Here is a 16,171-nt window from a genome sequence, read left to right on the forward strand (position 1 = left end):
CATGGCTTTAGGTGTTAACATCAAGCTATTAGCCCCTCTAACAACTGCACGTGTCCCGTATGTGCAGCTCCTGTGTTGACGCGCGCTGTCCTGTGGACGGCTGGGTGCGCGCACGCTGCTTCATAATAGCGTCATGTGTTTACGCCCCCAACGTCACCGCTGCTGTCCTAATCTGGGTTTCCGGTGTTATGGCCGCTTGCAGAGAAGGGCGACAGTAATGCGGGGTATTTGGAAATGACCGCGTGTGTTTAGGATGGCGGTGACCCAGCTGTTTCGACTGGTTATCTGTCGGTCGGCAGCTCGTGCGACGCTTCGCGTGCACAGGAGGTACAGCAAGGTGCGCGAGCTTATTACTGCCGGACAGAAACTACAGCTAACGTTAGCTAGCTAACAGTACAGTTTGTGTTCTGTCAGTGTTGAGAGGTAGAGGTTGAGGTTGTTCTTGATGCTTGACAAATGTGTGAAGCTGTTTTGTGCTGTGCTAAACCTTATTTATTTTTTAGTTCTAGAGCTATCTCAGTTTCAGTTGTATGGCACATGGTTTGGCACTTGTTTTTTGGATATACCTGTCATGTAGTTTATATTCTGTAACGTTACAGTGTTTCATATGAGTGACATAGACCCCACCATACTCTCCCTCCTCTCAATTAGTTCCCATGTGGTTCCCTAAAAAAGAAAGAAAAGTAATCGCAATACTTTTTTACTGAATACCTCGAAATTGATTAGTTGGGGTATGTCTGTCAGTATTTTATATATAATTTAATGTAAACTGAGTGGGTGATAAAATAAGTGAGAAAAAAATTATCAAGGTAATAGATACTTTAACTAAAGAATGAGGTACCACTTCCCCATAATGCAGCCATCAAGCTGAGGAAAAGACAAAATTGAAGCTTTATCACACATTGGTTCATCCTTATATTGATATTTGTGTATCAATAAACATTCTTTGTTAGGTACACCCAGTTAAAACCAATGCAGTCTAATACAACAGCCCAGAAGTAAATCAAACCTTAATGAATGTCACCATATCCAGTTTTTTTTAAAACTGGTTTATAGAAGTGTTTATTTAACTTCATGGTTGCATTGCACTCTTTTCAGCCCTTTTCATCTTGATCTACGTCTTTCCTGTTCGTCTGCAGGTGTGCCCAGCTTCATCTGAGCGACTGCGAGTCTTTGAGTCCTTCAGGGCAAAACATAGCAATAAGAGGAGATTTGAAGTTCCAGAAACTCTCCTCACTATCCGACTGGCTGACGGCCGGACAGTAAAGGGAACAGCTGGTGTCACCACACCTCTCTTTGTTGCTCAGAGTGTCCGGTAAATTCATTTTACAGAAATGTGTTCCGTTATTGTTTTTGTTCTTACTTAAGTGATATAACAGGGTTGTTATCTCTGCTTGCAGTGTGAAAGGTGCGCTGGTCAGTAAGGTGAATGGAGAGTTGTGGGAGCTTGGACGGCCCCTAGAGGCAGACTGCGAACTACAACTTCTGGGGTTTGACACAGTTGAAGGAAGACAGGTGATCACACTTTTGTTTTTTGCTTTTGTGTTGTTTAAGTTTGTTTGTAATTGATTGTGTCATGTTTCTTCTCTCAGTACCCCTTCCTTGACTTCAGTGGAAAATGTCCTGAAGTCAGGGAAGGACATATCGGTTAGAAGGAAACACAAGTCAGTAAAAGACAAATTGTCATCAAGAGATTACAAATAAATTTAAAAAGTCACATAACATAGTTCATATTGTCATGTTTTAAATAATGCTGGAAGAAGTAATTCAAGGATGAGAGTGTCTTTAGGTCTTTTGTAAAGGATGCTTCTGTGTTTCTAGGCTAGATAGTTAATTAGGCTCTGAAGATCATTTCCTTAGTATTAAGAGAATTTCACTAGCTGTTAGTTGGATGTTTTCAGGTCAGTTGGGGACATTTCTTAACCAAAAAGACTGTTCGAAACACACTAGATCTCTACAAATAGTCTTTACCACCCTCCTTGTTTAGGCGGCATGGAGGACAGGAGCGTGCGTCCTGGGTGGAGTGTTGGAGAAGGTATTTGGTGCCGAGGTGTGCAGAGAAGGAGCATCGGAGCTCGGGCTTTACTGCGACCATCTGCTGGACAACAGGTGAGATTTTCATGTAACTGTCTCTGATACAGGACTCCAGGTGCAATCTGTTCTGGAAACGAGATCAGGTGTGTGCTTTTAGCCACAATATAGTCTGCAAAATCTGTCAATGTGGCCTTGTGTGGACCATTTGCACTTGTAGAATTACTGACCTACACAACAAAATAGAGTATTTCTTTAGTGTTTTGGGGCTTTTCCTCCCTGCCTTAGGTGGCTTCTTCACATTTATACATCCGTGTTAACAATATAATTTTTCTTTATATCTATACATTATTTAGTGCCGCTATAATAATCCATTTTCCAGTACAGGGATTATTAAATGTTTATTTCACATAATCTACAGAGCCACTGACCTCCTTTCCTTTCGCTTACTGCTGCAGATCTTTCGGCTTTCAATATTTTACCTGAATCTTTCCTCTCCACATGCAGTGCCTTGCCTCTGAGTGATGTGGAGGACAGATGTAAACAGGCTGCAGCCCTCAAACTTCCTCTGTCCAGACTGGAGCTGAATACAGAAGAGGTCCAAGAGCTCTTCCAGGTCAGATATACTAATGTCTTTTGTTTTCTTTTGTTATTAATGTTAATACTTACAGCTGTCCTTTCCTTTCAATTATGTTATTTGGCAGATAAATCTTAATGTAGGCTTGGTGAACCTTTTCTACCTGGGCACAGTACTCTTTGTAACTCACAGTGAGTCAAAGTATTAACAGAATAATATATTATTGCAATGAAAAAAACAGTTTGCTCCTGTGCTATTTTTTATTGTAGGTCATTATTCTGCCATGTTGAACTGCTCTGGTCATGTTGCAGCTTGTGTAACTGAGTGTTTATTTAAATGTTGCCTTTGATAACATGTAGCCATGATATTACTTACTGTTTTGGAGTGGCTCCTGTTTATGGTGTGCCGGTGATATTTTCAACTGTCCCTCCCCTTGTTTACTTACTGAGGTCAGGCCCCTTCCTATTGTCCCGCTGTCCATATTAATTGATATACTGTATATTCATTTTTTCATCTTTTATAGAACAGTAAGCTAAGAATGCAGCTTGTTGAGGAGCAGATGAATGGCCCCACCATCACAGTATACAGGTATTAATATACATACACTCACCTAAAGGATTATTAGGAACACCATACTAATACAGTGTTTGACCCTATCCTATCAATATGGGCCAACATTTCTAAAGAATGCTTCCAGCACCTTGCTGAATCAATGACACAAAGAATTAAGGCAGTTCTGAAAGCAAAAGGGATCCCCCACACCGTTACACCACCACCACCACCAGCCTGCCCAGTGGTAACGAGGCATGATGGATCCATGTTCTCATTCTGTTTACGCCAAATTCTGACTCTACCATCTGAATTTCTCAACGGAAATCGAGACTCATCAGACCAGGCAACATTTTTCCAGTCTTCAACTGTCCAATTTTTATGAGCTTGTGCAAATTGTAGCCTTATTTTCCTATTTTTAGTGGAGATGAGTGGTACCCAGTGTGGTCTTCTGCTGGTGTAGCCCATGCGCCTAAAGATTGTGCGTGTTGTGGCTTCACAAATGCTTTGCTGCATACCTTGGTTGTAACGAGTGGTTATTTGAGTCAAAGTTGATCTTCTATAAGCTTGAATCAGTCGGCCCATTCTCCTCTGACCTCTAGCATCAACAAGGCATTTTCGCCCCCCAGGACTGCCGCATCCTGGATGTTTTTCCTTTTTCAGACCATTCTTTGTAAACCCTAGAAATGGTTGTGCGTGAAAATCCCAGTAACTGAGCAGATTGGGAAATACTCAGACCAGCCCGTCTGGCACCAACAACCATGCCACGCTCAGAGTTGCTTAGATCACCTTTCTTTCCCATTCTGACATTCAGTTTGGAGTTCAGGAGATTGTCTAGACCCCTAAATGCATTGAAGCAGCTGCCATGTGATTGGTTGATTAGATCATTTAATTAACGTGACATTTAACAGGTGTTCCTAATAATCCTTTAGGTGAGTGTATACACACACACACACACACACACACACACACACACACACACACACACACACCCACCCACCCCTGACTTTCCTCTAAACATTTTTCATGCTTTCTGTGTGGATCAGGTGTGGAGACAGTATAGCGGTCTGCAACAGCCCCCTCCTCCCACACACTGGCCTCCTCAAGGTCTTCAAGACAATCCAGGTGTGTGTGTGTCTGTGTCCTGTCCTCTGCTTGCTTCTTTGTAGTTTTATGTACTCTGACTATTCTCTTGTTTTTGTTGACTTGAATTTTTTATGTCAACAGTGCCATTATGTAAAGAAACAAACGACATTTAAAGGGTTAAAATTCTGAAAATTAATATTTGGTAGTGATGATCATGACTGAAGTATGTTAAAAGATTTAACTCTGTGAAAGTGGAAAATAATAATTTATAATTCTATGGCAGTTTTGCGACGCAGACATTTTAGAGCAAGGCTGAAGTACTTGAGTCCGGACTCAAGACGTTTTTCTATTGTCTCGGACTTATCTTGGACTCGTTGGTATTTGGACTCTGGCTTGACTCGGCCGTTGGATTTGCCAAATATTCTAGTGGGTCTCAACCGAGTCCAGCACTGTATACTTTTTTTTTCTAAAGTAACTCCCTCCCTCAAAACAAAACCATTGATAAAGCGTGCTTGTTCAGAAAACAAGTGTTGATTTAATTCAAAAATGGGCATTGACATTGGTCCCCTGGTAAATACCTGGCATATCATGTACCTCAATCATCAGGCATCAATCCTTTTCATTTTGGCCACAGACATAATGTCAGCCAGCACTTTGTACTCTGGATTTTTTAAGACAAGTATTAAGTTCAAGAATGGCAGCATGTCTGTTTTTTTAGTGACACCTATGTTGCTTATTTGTTACATTTTCCATTAGCAGTCCAGAATGTTCTTGTTACACCCGAATAAAAAGACTGAACATCTATAATGCGAAGTTGCACTTTAGCCTTTTGTGACTTAAGTGAAATTGTTATACTTAAAGTAAAATAATATAGCCTAATTTGATCCTACAGTGTTGTACTCTGCATTTGCTTTTTTGCAATTGCAAATAATAATAGTCTATGGTAAAAAAATATATATATACCGGTATATTTTATTAGGAACCATTTGGCACAGTTCCCTGTGGGACACATGCTGCGCAAAATAGAATTTTCCTCGTCTTTATTGATCCAGGGAGAAGGAGGAGTTTCCATACTGGTCTGCCACAGGCTTTGGATTCCATGGCAGCCAGGCTGGAAATATCAGCAGCAGGATGCTGTTTGTCAGAGGCCAGTTTTCCTGTTCTCAGCCCAAACACACTGCCATCCATCAGATGTGCTGTCACTCATCAATTTACCCTCCCTTTTCTAGCTGACCCTCGCTTCCCCTTTCTCTTTTGTCACCTCTTTGTTCACTCATTATTGTCTCTCTCCCTCTTCTCAGCTGTCGCCCGTGACTCTGGCCAATCAGACAGAGTCCTCAGGTTTGATGCGTCTTTTAGGTGTAGCCTTTCCAGGAGAGAAGGACAAGGAGGAGTGGGAGAGGGAGCAGGAGGAGGCGAGGAGAAGGGACCACAGACGCATAGGGACGGTAAGACGAAATTTAAATTAGAAAAGGTGCATAAAATGAAATCAAATAAAGCAAATGGTTTAAGATGTGTTTTCTGGTCATAAAGGCTATGTGTTCATGTTTTTGCATAGGACCAGGAGTTGTTCTTCTTTAATGATGTAAGTCCAGGCAGCTGCTTTTTCCTGCCTAAAGGAGCATACATCTACAACACCCTCACTGACTTTATTAAGGTGAACATACACTCTATTCACAGTCACTGACTCCATGTAATTGGCCTGCAATACTCTGACTGTACAATTGATTCTATATAAGAGCATTTTACAAGAGAACTATGCGAGCTGAATTACTTAAAAAAAAAAGTCATAGGCCTATTTGATTATTTATATTTCAAGCCTTCAGTTATATAACTATTCCATTCATATTCCCATTTGGCTTCAGATCACAGGACAGAAAGTATTGTTATCTGTAAACTCTTGTGGTGTTCTGTAGGGCTGTAGCGATACACTAATTTCACGATACGATACACAATATTCAGCTCACGATACGATATATATCACGATATTTAGCCAACGATACGATTCGATATAATTCGATACACTTACATCATTTTCTGAAAGATTTAAAGGGGACAGAGTGATTTTGGTGACATCTTGTGAGTGTTCCATTTACTTGGATTTAATAAATTGAACTGAAAACATCAATTACACAACATATGTCTCTGACTGGACAGAGAGTCTACAGCAGGGATCATCAACTACATTTTTTTCAGAATTTTTCTAATACGCCTATTCTTGTTCGAAATCTTCACTTTCTTACTGAATTAATGCTACATTTTTATTTTTTTACATGTATTAGTGTGAGCAAACTCCTAAAAAACATGGAAACTCCATAATGATAACTGGCTCTTTAACTAGAAAATGATCTGAGACTAGGAGGCAGTTCGCTGAGGAGTGATGGTTAAAGTCTGTGATTATGGAAACATTATTGTAGTATGCAGCGTCCTGATTGGTGGAAAATGCTTGCAGAAAGAAAGGCTGTTGTCAGGTAAACATGTCACTGTCAAAGAGGCTGAAGGAAAAAGTTGACGTGGAAAAGCCAAAAGCCCAGCTTTAATGATGAATGACTGATAAGCAGGCGATGCACTCGAACATAACGATCGCGTCATTCACGTGCATATTAAGCAGCTCCAGATTGTCCGCTCTAGCGGAGAGTTTGGTTTGTTCAGCCAACAGTGAGGTTTACAAGAATCTTTCCAAATTTCCAGATTCCCGGCAACCTAAGATAAACAGTTAGACTACAAACCGACAGCTTTTGTTTTAGCTTGTTTGTAAAAATTTGCTATTTGCAGAGTAGAGCTGTGTTTGCGTAAAACAGCGCGGTGGACTGAGCAGATTGAAATATCGCTTTCTACATGTTTATGCCGGTCTACACAGGTGAGTGCATTGATAAGTATTGACTTTCTACTCACGAAGGTTTAATTGTAGCCTATTTACAGAAAAGAGACCAGCGTGAGTTCATCTGCCCCAGCGGCCGTATCGTTCCCAGTCAGGTGCTGCGTGTTTTAACCTTTTTAACGCACACGCATCTCGGCTCAGCTGTGTGTGTGGAGCTCGGGCATCGCTGTACAGAATCCCGGCATGTGAATAGAGATGTAAATACACGGGGCTGGGTTTTTGCTCTAAATGCTTGAAATGATAAATAACAGAACACATTTTTTCCTCTTTACATTTTGTGAATTCATGATTATTCTGCGGGCCAGACTAAAAGCTTTGGCAGCGGGCCGCCAGTTGACGTTGGCTGCTCTACAGCGACACTAGCGGCTGGCTGACCAAATCGCTGTTCCTGCAACGCGAACGGGGGTAAACACGGGGGATTTGAATGGGACTTATGTATCGATACTCGCGGCTTAAAAATCGATACTTTCTTGGGGGGAAAAATATCGATTTATATCGCAGAATCAATAAAATTGCTCAGCCTGCAAATTTTGCACACAAACACCACTCTAATGGCCATGTAGACAAAAGTTTGTTTGTTTTTATTAAGGTGGAGAGAGGTTACAAATTATGAAATAGTATAAGTGTAGTATAGCTTTTGGTGTGGAAGGATGAAAACAGATTTCAGTAGTACAGACTTGTTACAATAGAATGACTATGGTATTACTGTAGAACCCAATATTCTCTATTTTGACTGGCCATCCCAGACACAAATTATAAAAAGAAACCCAGTTATAACTTCACCTGCACCCTCTGTCGCATTGAATCTGCAGCAACAACTTAAAATGAACTAAAACTTTATAACCCTGTTTAGCACTTCTGTAACTAAAGCTGAAATACCCCACATCTTAATTTGATTATGCAAACTCCAACTTTGACCTTAGTTGGGTTTAGGTAATTAGAAAGTGCTGTTTACTTTATTTAGAATGTTTCCTTCATTGGGTTAAAACTGTAATGTCCATGTTAACATCTCTCACGCACACACAAACATGTACATGCATTAACATAACAATACATGAAGCTGTGTCAATTGGACGATATAAATGTTCATACCAGCTGTCAGGATATTGCTCTTGTTAGCCTTCAGTTATTGCACTGTTGTGACAGTCTGCCCCTGTCCTTAACTCATTGTCACACACATCCTTCCTTCCTGACATGTTGTAGAGTGAATACCGAAGGCGAGGATTCAACGAGGTTGTGACCCCAACCCTGTACAGCACTGCATTATGGGAGCGCTCGGGCCACTGGGAACACTACAGCGAGAACATGTTCACTGTGACATCAGAGGGCTCTCAGACCTACGCTCTCAAACCCATGAACTGTCCTGCGCACTGGTAAACGCATACACGCACACACAGACACGCACATGCACACATTCCTGTACTCTGGTGTCTTAATAGAGACTTAACCTCACTCTCCTCTCCTGTGTTTAGTCTTATGTTTGAGCAGCGTGTTCGCTCGTGGAGGGAGCTTCCTCTGCGATGGGCCGACTTTGGGGCGCTGCATCGAAATGAGCTCTCCGGAGCGCTGGGAGGTCTCACTCGTGTTCGAAGGTTCTGCCAGGACGATGCTCACATCTTCTGCACACCTGAGCAGGTACACATAAAACATACAGACATGCATACCAAAATATTTTGTTACAGATTTAAGTAAGTGTGGTAGAAATTGAATGGGACACATGTGGGACCATATTACAGTGATTAGATGGGCTGTACAAATAACTCCAAAGACATTCCAGGAGGCCTCTGCCTGCATGAATGAAGGTCTTTGTCCTGTTCGGACATTACACCTCCATATGTGCATCACTCTGGCTGTACAGTCTCTATAATCCTGATCCCCTAAATAGTGCACTGGAAAGTTCACTATCTATTCTAATTGCGTTCCTCCAGACCTTCTTTGGACATTCTGTTAATTCACAGACATCATAGTCACAAGATAATCACCACTCTGCTGAAATACTGATTCAATCTCTGGAGGCATTACAGTAAATACTGTACATATATGTATATTTAGATTTATTTTTCTTTACCCACCCTGGTTTAAATTTAAACTTCCTCTTGTTGCCCTTGTCTTCTACTTTCTTTCAAGCTGGAAGAAGAGATTGTGGCATGTTTGGATTTTGTGAAGAGTGTGTATCAAGTTTTTGGATTTTCCTTCCACTGCCTCCTGTCTACACGTCCTACACCATGCCTCGGGGAGCCTGAACAATGGGATAATGCTGAGCAGGTAAACACACATTTACATTTCACACACATGCACACACTTTATCATACTGTGGTATGCCAAAATCATACATAGTCCTACATAGGCTCGATACCGGTGCTTAAATGACTTTTAAAATTATGTTGGTGTCGTGCATCTCAAATTAACAAGCACAACCATGACCAGAATCAGGAATAGCTCCTAAATGTCTTTTTAACAGTATAACACATATAAAAAAACGTAAGTTAAATTTCTTTGATCGTTTCTTTTAAAATAAAATGCATGTATATACAATACTTAAAAAATGAATTTTGGCTGCACATCATTCACACAAATAATCATTTACATTTTTACAAACTTAACACCAGTGATGGAATGTAACTAAGTACATTTACTCATTTGTGGTACTTGTACTTTATTTGAGTCTTTTTCTTTTCATGCCACTTTCTACTTCCACTCCACTACATTTCAGAGAGAAATATGTCAGGGCTCCAGACTGCGACCAAATGGTTGCATTTTGCGACCAAAATTTTAGAGTGTGCGACTAAATTTTACATCCAGTGGCACATGTGCGACCAGTAAATTTGCCCCCTTTTTAAAACGTTAAACGTGGAAATTTCGGTACCTGAGAGCGTGTAAGCACAAAGCTTATCTGTCCTCTCCTAATATATCCATGGTCCTCTCTGCATAGTGACAGAGAGCGGAGCTCCGGCGCGCACGCGCAGAGGTGCGGACGGAGCAGACTTGTCGGCTCTGCAGTTTTGTTAGTCACGGAAATGCTGATAAAGTGGTTGCAAGTGTGGTTACATTTTTTCAAAACTTCACGCAGACAGCGTTTGCTCCGTTATTATATTAATATCGAGGCGAAAGAGGTCGCAGGGCTGTTGACGTTACACTTCCTCTGAGTCAAGCTGGCACAACGTTGGTTTATCTGCCCTGGGGACTGACTCTACAGCACCTCTCAGCAACAAGGCAATTCAAAGTGCTTTACATTAATTAAAGAGCAATTAGAAGCGGCCATGAAAATGAAAATAAAACTAAAAAAGAATAATATAAATACAAGAATAAAAGTTACAGTGAGTAAGACATTAATAATTATTCAATTCAAGGTTGTAGGGCAGGTTTGGGAGGAGAGAGGGATGGGTTTATTTTAGTTTAGTAGGCTAAACAATGCATGTTTAATTTTAAGTTGAATTCATTGTAATTGTAGACTGGAGACTAGAGCTGGTATATTTTTTTTAATATTTGTACTGTCATGACAGCGATGGTGCTGTCAGTTTACCTTCTATGTTGCATCTTCTAAAGTGCAAAATAAAATGTGAAACTAAATTTGAAACAGCACATTGTAATTTCTGCATCTATTATCACAGTGTTTATTAGTAATACAGTGGAAATTAGTATAAATGTGAATATTTGGTTAGCATGTTTATTTACGGTGTGTGCCCCTAAATTTAGTGGTTGCGCCCCTAAAATTTTCTGTTGGGGGCCACTGTGGTCCTAGTGAAAAAAGTTAGTCTGGAGCCCTGTATCCACTACATTAATCTGACTTACTTGTGATAGAGTATTTTTACAGTGTGGTATTAGTTCTTCTACCTAAGTAAATAATCTGTATACTTCTTCCACCACTGCTAAACACTAGGCTGTGTGTATTCTTTGTGCTGCTGTTTGCAGTCTCATTCGCAGATTGGATGAATTCTTATCACATGGCTATGTGTCACACCGTATACAATATGGCTGCTCTCGTGAAGCTGAGAGAGCCTAGAATTTTATTAATCAGACAAACAATACGTTTTTATTGGGATAAGTGGTTTTTCTTTGGCAATCTTTTAAATAAAAGATCCCCCATCATTGTGCAGATTTACTTAATTTATACCTAGTCCTAGGTCAGGGGCCGCGGACATCCCTGTTCAGAATCCTCTCACACTACACCGCTCCTCCGCTCTCTCCACTGGTTACCAGTTGCTGCCCGCATCCACTTCAAGACACTAGTACTTGCATACAGGGCCACGAACCGATCAGCCCCAGTATACATCCAGGACATGGTCAAACCCTATACCCCAACCCGCCCACTCTGCTCTGCATCAGCCAACCTGCTTGCTGCCCCCTCACAGCGAGGGAGAGCTAATCACTCAACGAAATCCTGACTGTTTGCTGTCCTGGCTCCTAAATGGTGGAATTAGCACCTACTACTATTGACATCAGGATGGCTGAAAGCCTACGCATCTTCCGACTACACCTCGGATAAACATAAAAAAAAAAAAGTATATATCTTTCTTGAACCTGCACTTTCATATGGCTCTTTGTAGTTTTGCTTATTTAAAGCTAATGTACTTGCACCTTCAGGGTTGAAAGTACTTAATTGGAAGTCGCTTTGGATAAAGGCATCAGCTAAATGACATGTAATGTAGTAGGCTAAAGTTACCTGCCGCAAGTGAAATGTGCAGTGATGCTTCTGTTGCCTGTGACGTCCATTTCAGAGCACCGGAGGGCAGGGCAGGCATTTAAGTGGCACCAAAATGTGCGTGCCATTCGGTCCGGTAGATACCAGCCGTTTGGTTTTGGTACCTAGTCCTAGACAGGTCCAGCTGTTCAAATCTGTATGCACTGTATTTTGGACCCAGTTTATCACTGCAATAGGAAAAAATCTTGAAACGAAATACAATGACATGGTGTAATGATTTCCACAATCTGTTATACAAGTGGTACTGCTCTGCGTCGGGCTGCTGGGTAGATGTATATCTCTAAATCCCCATGGATGCCTTTTAAATAGGCCCAGTGGCACTTTAAGCTGAATAAATTGAGTGTAATTGAACATTATGGTTCCTCGCTCACAGCAACACACACACACACACACACACACACAGACACAGACCAACCAACATGGTGGTGCATTAATGTTCTTACATTAACTTATACTGTGTGTGTGTGTGTGTGTGTGTGTGTGTGTGTGTGTGTGTGTGTGTGTGTGTGTGTGTGTGTGTGTGTGTGTGTGTGTGTGTGTGTGTGTGTGTGTGTGTGTGTGTGTGTGTGTAGCAGTTGGAGAGGAGTCTGCAGCACTTTGGTGAATGTTGGGAGTTGAACCCAGGAGACGGAGCCTTCTATGGACCAAAGGTCAGTGGAAAGGGCAACATGCAGTAAAGGAAACTGATTTCCACACACAAGTGTAGATATTGTTTATCATAGTTTCTGCTAACAGCAGCCAAAACATATTTATTTTTGATGCTAAGCTAATCTGCTATTGGCATCTGATTTAATGGACAGGCATAAGGGTGATATCAATCTTCTCTTCTAACTCTCAGGAAGAAAACCCTATTTCCCAAGTTGTTGAACTATTAAAAATAGTGTGTAGATTTTCCATCTTCAGGCCAATCTAATGGATTCTTGCAGATTAGAGAGCGACACGGATGTCTTTCGTTTTCCTTGTCTCTGCAAAGAGACCTTTTATGAGCATTAAATGATACAGATCACACCACAGGAACCCCTAAAACACAGAAATGTGTGATGATTGTTAATAGAAAATGTGTAGCTGCTTGGGTTTTATGAAAACCGAAAGTGGCTTAACTTGTGAATGACCTTGGTCTTCTTTGAGGCAATTTCATTTTCACTTTTACTCGTGCAAGTCAGTAAGCAACAAGAGGGAGTCAGCTTCAGGCAGATGTTATGTGATCGAGCTCATGTGGAGGCACAGAGAGTGGAGGTAGGTCAAGTCAGGGTTGGGTTAGATACACACTGACACGCTCCATGTAACAAACAAACATTCCTCACAGTCATCTAGCTAGGGTGTGCTAGCCACAATTAGCTAGATCAGGTTATCTGAAATCCATCTGTTACCACTTCTGTCCACAAAAATGCAGTTTGTCCCCTGCAGCATCACAACAGAGAAGTGAAGCCTGATGCTACCACACTCCTACATGTTTCTTCATAGATTGACATCCAGATCAAAGATGCTATTGGCAGACAACACCAGTGTGCCACAATCCAGTTGGACTTCCAGCTGCCGATCAGATTTGATCTTCAGTATGTCGGGTGAGTCAGTCATAAATTTCTGCATTTGGCTCGAAATCTTAAACATTCCTACATGTGTAGTAATTTAAATCTGCACGCTGGCACTTTTGTAGCATATTCTTCTCTGTTGAACCCACAAGCTTGCTGGATAGGATGTCCTGCAATTGCTCAAATTAAAATGGCAGAAGTCTAACTTCTTAAGGACCTAATTTGATCATGAAAGATGAGTCCTTTTTATTGAATTTATCAATTTAGGCCAACGTTTTCCCTGTTTCTGCCTTAAACGCTTTTTTGCCTCTTATTAGTCTGCCCTTCTTCCCTCATGGTCTCCTTTTACCAAAGTGGATTACCAAAAGAATTTTGCCAGAAAGGAGTCTGGCCCTTTGCTTTGCAACATTGATTAATAATCAGAGAGAGATTAAACGAAAGCTGCTACAGTATAAATGCTGTGGCAAAATCTCTGATGGAAGTCAGGTTTACGTCATCTGACATTATATATATCTTATATCACCCAACCCTCACTCTATTGATAACCGTCTTTTCCTTCTTTTCACCTTTTGTCAGTCGGGACGGACAGTTGCACAGGCCAGTGATGATCCACAGGGCAGTGCTGGGATCACTGGAGAGAATGATCGCTATACTGGCTGAAAACTTTGGAGGGAAATGGTGAGAAGACATTAATAATCACGTGGAGTCAGATTTTATTAGGCTGTTTATGATGCAGTCACTGTACCCAAACCATCACCTCTCCTTTTACCTCACCCAGGCCACTGTGGTTGTCCCCAGCGCAGGTCATGGTAATTCCTGTTGGGGGCAACAGTGAGTCATACAGCAAACAGGTCAGTCTATGATGATTTCTTTCTGTCATAATTAAAGGTGCAATATGTAATGCTGGCAGCTAGTGTTTAAAATAGTTACTGCAGTAAAAATTCTAAATACTGGACCCAGACTCGAAGTTCACAGAGGTTACCAGGCCGAGACCGCAGCATCCACAACAATGTTGCTAGACGCTTGTCTCGCATAGCCAGACATCACTTCACAGCACAGCGGAGTGGCTAACGTTAGACGTTGGCTATATTGACAGTCCTAAAAGGCCATGCTCACACGGAGCTCTGTACCCAACTGACAGACACACTTTTTCTGCTTAGAATTAGGAAGGAACCGCTAAAAATAACACAACCTTCCTGTCCTCTTCACTGGACTGAATACACTTTATTGGCTTAGAATTACGGCAACAATCGCTAAACACACGGCAAACTCACGTTCCTCTCTTCCCGATTTACAGCCCCCCCTCTCTTGGCTTAAAATAACTTAGCCTCTGAACAGGCTACATGTTGTAAACGGCCATGGCCCGCTTGCCTGGTCCTCCGGTAACATTAGCAGTTAGCACGGTTAGCATGGCGGCGTTAGCCAGGACCAGTCGGGATCACTTTACTGGCTGTGTCTCAATTGTTTTTGCGAGTAACCAACTCGGGTACTCTAGCTATATAATTCAATGTGAGTACACAAATGTTGGAGGAAATTAACCAACTCTGCGTCCTTTTGGGCTCTAAGCTGTCTCCATCTTTCAAATACATCTCCCAATATTTACCCAGGGTTTGTTACGTCTCTGGTCACGCAACTGTTAGAAACATGCCGTTTTTTGTTTTTTTTAGGTCGGGTAGAATCTATCTCCGTTGATCCCGTTCGTTTGTGTGCTGCTTTCCTGGCTGTCCTAACGTTACAGCTGTAGTGCGCTGGGTTAAGTTTTTACAGGTATATCTGGCAACCCGGCCTGGCTGTCAAACTGGGCAGTTGATAACAACACACAGGCCAAAACACAAACAGAAATTCCTTCACGGAACGGAAATTTCAAAAGGAAAAAATACTGGCATTAGCATTGTTGTCAGGAAAGATAGTATTTCAACATGTTTCCTTAATATCCGATAACTCATTTGGGTCATTTTAGGATTTATTACAGTAAATATATTACATGTTGTGCCTGTTATTTTGAACACAACAGTACAAATACAATGTTAATAGAAGTGCCTCTCTTCTGTTAAGGTGGTCCGGCAGTTCTGTGAAGCTGGCTTCATGGCAGATTTGAATGATGATCAGGGAGCAACCTTAAATAAGAAGATTCGCTCTGCTCAGCTGGCCCAGTACAACTACATATTTGGTAAAGATGAATAAAAGGATGAAAACTGTGGCTACTTAATATATTCATTGCTACTGATGTTAAATGTTAACATTTTATTTTTGTGTTTTTGTCCAGTGGTGGGGGATAAGGAGAGTGAGAGTGGAACGGTAAATGTGAGGAGCAGAGGGGGTAAACAGCTTGGGAGGAGGCCGACAGAGGAGGTGCTTACATCCCTCACCCAGCTACGAGACACGAGGAGCAACCTAGACGAGTTTTAATGGAAAAAGTCCTGGAAAGAAGGAGTCATTGATGTAATAAATGTTTGTTTTACATGTTCAAGCTGTTATACTTTGGCTTTGTCTGAAGAGATGGCTGCTAAAATTTGTAATTAAAGTATATAAAAGATTCCTTACTCGTTGGTTTGTCCGTTAATGACATCCGCTGATAAATCTGTCTGAAAAAGTACAGAGAAGAGATTTAAGGCTATATTAAGATCACTATCAGTCTCATGTTGGCAATGCTCTGCTACAGTTGCAAAGTTGCTAGAATCCAATAAATATGCAAACCGCCCTCTTACGTAAGTGTGTGTAATGATATCAGAATAGAAAACCAGACATACCTTTAAAAGACTGGAAGAAAGGGAGGATATGAGGGGGGATTTGGCTAAAATAGGAGAGGGAGC

The 16,171-nt window shown here is 41.4% G+C and overlaps 1 protein-coding gene across 1 annotated transcript; it reads left to right on the plus strand.

Moving 5' to 3' along the window:
- Positions 1-156: 156 nt before the first annotated feature.
- Positions 157-15,901, plus strand: tars2 (threonyl-tRNA synthetase 2, mitochondrial). The gene is made up of 18 exons (XM_039806779.1): positions 157-337; positions 1,140-1,315; positions 1,401-1,515; positions 1,988-2,109; positions 2,539-2,647; positions 3,132-3,196; positions 4,204-4,282; positions 5,545-5,691; positions 5,802-5,900; positions 8,328-8,497; positions 8,597-8,759; positions 9,252-9,389; positions 12,399-12,476; positions 13,291-13,391; positions 13,935-14,036; positions 14,137-14,209; positions 15,414-15,528; positions 15,625-15,901. Exons 1-18 carry the CDS (start codon positions 254-256, stop codon positions 15,765-15,767), a joined length of 2,079 nt encoding a protein of 692 aa, XP_039662713.1. The 5' UTR covers positions 157-253; the 3' UTR covers positions 15,768-15,901.
- Positions 15,902-16,171: the final 270 nt, after the last annotated feature.

The sequence above is a fragment of the Perca fluviatilis genome, chromosome 7, assembly GCF_010015445.1.
Source record: "Perca fluviatilis chromosome 7, GENO_Pfluv_1.0, whole genome shotgun sequence".
Taxonomy (NCBI): Eukaryota; Metazoa; Chordata; class Actinopteri; order Perciformes; family Percidae; genus Perca; species Perca fluviatilis.